The following is a 1,046-nucleotide window of genomic DNA, read 5'->3' as shown; positions in this document are numbered from 1 at the left end:
TCTGTGGAGAGTCGTGAAGGGTACGCTACGCTTCAAATGAGTAATTAGCTATATCTAATATATTATAGACTGGTCTGATACGGCATGTGCTATAGTGAATGTGTAGAGTAAAATATTTGAGTGAATTATTTACTCAAAAGTTCAGACACTTTTCCTCGTAAAGGCTTTTGTCAAATAAGGTCTTTAAACACAATAAATAAAGCTCTTGTATAATCTGACTAGTAGTGTTGCTACCTTTATCCAGCTATGTGTTGTGTGACTGTGAGTTATTCCGCAGGTGTTGGTCATATATCGGACGCTCGTCTCCTGGAGGACAGACTCTTTCCATTGGAGAGTACTGTGGAAGAAAAGGCATCGTTGAGCACCAGTTTCTCCACGCTCTGGGACTGAACCATGAGCATTTGAGATATGACAGAGACGAATACGTGACAATCAACTATGAAAACATCAGGGAAGGTTGCTACATCATTTTATTATTCATGTTTAGTGCTGTTTCTAAGGAAGCACTGTAAAATAGTGATTAGATTATTTGCTTTTCATACTGAGTGTCAGTATTACTAAAGAGCACCTACAGAAAACAAGCCTTGCCTTATGAGCAATCACCTTAATAATGTCAATATTCTTTATTTTTAGGGTATGAGAGTAATTTCAATAAGCACAGTGAGAACATGTCCACTACCCAAGAAAGCCCATATGATTATTACTCTGTGATGCATTTTGATAAACATGCCTTCAGCTACTTTAACAGACCCACGATCATTACCAAGAGTCCTGAGCTCCAAGACGTGATCGGACAGCTCATGGAAATGAGCGAATATGATGCGATTAAGCTCAACAAACTCTACAAATGCAGTGAGTATTTGACAGTTTTCATTTGTGGTCTTTAATTAAGTCACTGCAGCTGGACCAATATTTGACGACCAAGGACCACTGTGATGAATGTAAATGGTAATGAATTGATTTAGTCTCAGTGCTTGTTTGTTTGCATTACAGATTCCTCTGTCTCTTTCCTCGACCACTGTAGTTTTGATGAGGAATCTCTGTGT

At 38.5% G+C, this 1,046-nt stretch overlaps 1 protein-coding gene across 1 annotated transcript; it reads left to right on the top strand.

Moving 5' to 3' along the window:
* Positions 1-3: 3 nt before the first annotated feature.
* LOC107734109 (meprin A subunit beta-like) lies at positions 4-1,043 on the top strand (the record flags this gene model as incomplete). Its single annotated transcript, XM_016545961.1, has 4 exons — positions 4-20; positions 278-456; positions 634-852; positions 994-1,043. Coding segments are annotated over 4 exons (465 nt in total), but the record flags the coding sequence as incomplete, so codon positions are not given.
* Between the last annotated feature and the right edge of the window lie 3 nt (positions 1,044-1,046).

The sequence above is a fragment of the Sinocyclocheilus rhinocerous genome, unplaced genomic scaffold (assembly GCF_001515625.1).
Source record: "Sinocyclocheilus rhinocerous isolate Xijiao unplaced genomic scaffold, SAMN03320098_v1.1 scaffold45797, whole genome shotgun sequence".
Taxonomy (NCBI): Eukaryota; Metazoa; Chordata; class Actinopteri; order Cypriniformes; family Cyprinidae; genus Sinocyclocheilus; species Sinocyclocheilus rhinocerous.
The sequence above is the reverse complement of the archived record's forward strand: the minus strand, read 5'-3'. Positions and strand labels throughout refer to the sequence as shown.